General features: G+C 41.3%; 1 protein-coding gene across 1 annotated transcript in view; it reads right to left on the reverse strand.

The window, feature by feature from the left end:
• Positions 1–929: 929 nt before the first annotated feature.
• Positions 930–3,060, reverse strand: part of LOC106867473 (protein AATF) — a 29,653-nt gene continuing 27,522 nt past the window's right edge. The window contains exons 12-13 of the mRNA XM_014912356.2: positions 2,260–2,331; positions 930–1,127 (exon numbers count right to left, since the gene is read on the reverse strand). Coding sequence (XP_014767842.1) covers positions 1,076–1,127; positions 2,260–2,331 — 124 coding nt within the window. The 3' untranslated portion in view covers positions 930–1,075. The remainder of the gene's footprint in view (positions 1,128–2,259; positions 2,332–3,060) is intronic.

Genomic DNA, 3,060 nt, shown 5'->3' on the forward strand with positions numbered 1-3,060 from the left:
TGGAAAGATTGACAAATAAGAGTTTGTATCATAATGCAAGAAAATTTAAAGATAGAATGACCTTATAAATGTATATGTGAACTTGATTTGTCTAGCTTTGATTCTTATTTCTGCATTATTTTAACACCTCAGGTTTAACATCCTGAGCACTTCAAAATGAAATCTATGCATTGGAGGAAATATTTCCCCTTATGATCATATATATATGTAGAGAATAAAAAGTTTTGAATGGTACAACAATGCATTATAATACAAACAATGGGCTATATACCTGTTGTAATTTAGTCATCCATAGTCTGATAATATTTCGGAATAAAATTCCTTATTTCTTTATTGCCCACAAGGGGCTAAACATAGAGGGGACAAACAAGGACAGACAAAGGTATTAAGTCGATTACATCAACCCCAGTACGTAACTGGTACTTAATTTATCGACCCCGAAAGGATGAAAGGCAAAGTCGACCTTGGCGGAATTTGAACTCAAAACTTAACGGCAGACGAGATACCGCTAAGCATTTCGCCCAGCGTGCTAACGTTTCTGCCACCTCGCCGCCTTTCCAGATATTCTAAGATGGAGTCGCTGTTATAATCGGTTTTCAAACGGCTTTTCTGTTTTTTTTTATTTTTCGGAAGTGTCTCAGCAGTGACACTTCCGGAAAAATAAAAGCCATTGGAAAACCGATTATAACAGCGATTCCATCTAAGAATATCTGAAGAAAGAATTTTAATTACGCCTTGTTCCTCATAAGCTGTTTTATTGAAAGAAAATAATGAAATTTAAGGAATTCAATAACTTAAAAATCTTGATGCGATGCTAATAAATGGGTGTCATTTGAAGATGCTCTGGGTCATAAAAGCCCCTAGTTTACATCCACATAAGGTCTGCTGGTTTAGGGCTGACCTAGGGTTAAATATTAACAAGAAGTAAATGAATGTTAAAATGTTTTTATTGATCAACCAGTCAGGTCTAGGACAAACTAATTGCTTCCACCATCAATGGTTAGTGTCACCACTCCCACCTCTACCATTAACATATACACATTGGACAAGGTTTCAAGTCCTGCACAGCCTGTGGTCACTGGTCATTCTGGTAGTACTGGCCAAATAGTGACCGATAGAGTTCATCTCTGTAAAGAAAGAAAAAAAAAAAATGGAAATCATTCTTTTATAATGTTTAGCAAGTTTGTTTACCATCTACGAGGTGGTTTCAAAAAGTTCCCAGACTCTCTTTAATTTGTTTCGAGACCTTTGGAAATATGCTGTGCTTGAGAAGACCCGCAGGCCAAGTGAGACCATAACCTGTTGGCCTATGCCAGTAGTGTAACCAGCCCACTTAGGTGTACCTTTCTTTCATTGGACACTAAACTCTGCTTGTGAAGACCTGTTGAGGCAAGTGAAATCGGAATCGAATTCGATGACAACATCCCATGACTGGCATCTGTGCTAGTGGAACGCTAAGAGCACCATCCAAGTGCGATCGTTGCCAGGGCTGCCGTGTGGCCCTCGTGGCAGTGGCACGTAAAAAGCACCATTCAGGTGTGATCGTTACCAGTGTCACCTTACTGGCACTTGTGCTGGTGGTACATGGAAAACAACATTCTAGCGAGGGCGATGCCAGTGCCGCTGGACTGGCTCCTGTGCAGGTGACACATAAAAACACCATTTGGGCGTGGCTGTTGCCATGACTGGCCCTCATGCCGGTGGCAGGTAAAAGCACGCACTACACTCTTGGAGTGGTTGGCATTAGGAAGGGCATCCAGCTGTAGAAACTCTGTAGATCAGATTGGAGCCTTGTGCAGCCAACTGGCTCACTAGTCCCCAGTCAAACCCATGCCAGCATGGAAAAGAGGACACTGAAAAATGATGGTAGTGAGCCCTTTACACAATAGCACGCCGGGTGAAATGCTTAGCGGTATTTCGTCTGCCGCTACGTTCTGAGTTCAAATTCCGCCGAGGTCGACTTTGCCTTTCATCCTTTCAAGGTCGATTAAATAAGTACCAGTTACGCACTGGGGTCGATATAATCGACTTAATCCGTTTGTCTGTCTTTGTTTGTCCACTCTGTGTGTAGCCCCTTGTGGGTAGTAAAGAAATAACACAATACAAGAAGGAATGTACCTATTATTAGAAAGGGATGGCTTTGTCTCTCACTCTGTCACACTGATTCTGATAGAGAATTGTGTTACAGGTATACTCTGTGGAATATTCAGCTACTTAAGCAACAATACATCTTGTCAACTAAATGAAACACAAACTCACCTTGCTTCATCTGTCCAGCTCGACTGATCAATAGGTCCCATGAAGTTAACGAGTTTTTTATGTACATCATACCTGTAGGAAGATAAAGATAGGTGTGTAAGAGAGAGAGATAGAGAGAGAGAGAGAAACTAAATGAAAGAGACAGACATTCAAATATATTATCATCTGTCAAATGTAATGATTATTTATTCACATTCATCATCATCATCATTTAGCATCTGCTTTCCATGCTGGCATGGGTTAGACTGTTAGTGGTATGTGAGAGAGCTGCACCAGGTTCCATTCTGATTCGGCATGGTTTCTATTGTTGGATGCCTTTCCTAATGCCAACCATTCCAGGAGTGCAATGGGCGTTTTTCACATGCCACCAGCACGGGTGACATTTACAAGACACTGGCATCAGACATGACTACAGCTTCACTTGGCTTTGCGAGTCTTCTCAAGCACAGCATATCGCCAAAGGTCTCGGTTACTAGTCATCGCTTCTGTGAGGCTCAACATTCGAAGATCATGCTTCATCACCTCAAATTAACCATGGCTTATTTCATAGCTTTGGGATTTCAATGATACTCTTTTACTTGTTTCAGTCATTTGACTGCGGCCATGCTGGAGCACCGCCTTTAGTCGAATCAAATCGACTCCAGGACTTATTCTTTGTAAGCCTAGTACTTATTCTATCGGTCCCTTTTTGCCGAACTGCTAAGTTACGGGGATGTAAACACACCGGCATCGGTTGTCAAGCAATGGTGGGGGGACAAACACAGACACACAAACATATATATATATATATATATATATATA

This window comes from Octopus bimaculoides, chromosome 29 (assembly GCF_001194135.2).
Source record: "Octopus bimaculoides isolate UCB-OBI-ISO-001 chromosome 29, ASM119413v2, whole genome shotgun sequence".
Classification (NCBI taxonomy): Eukaryota; Metazoa; Mollusca; class Cephalopoda; order Octopoda; family Octopodidae; genus Octopus; species Octopus bimaculoides.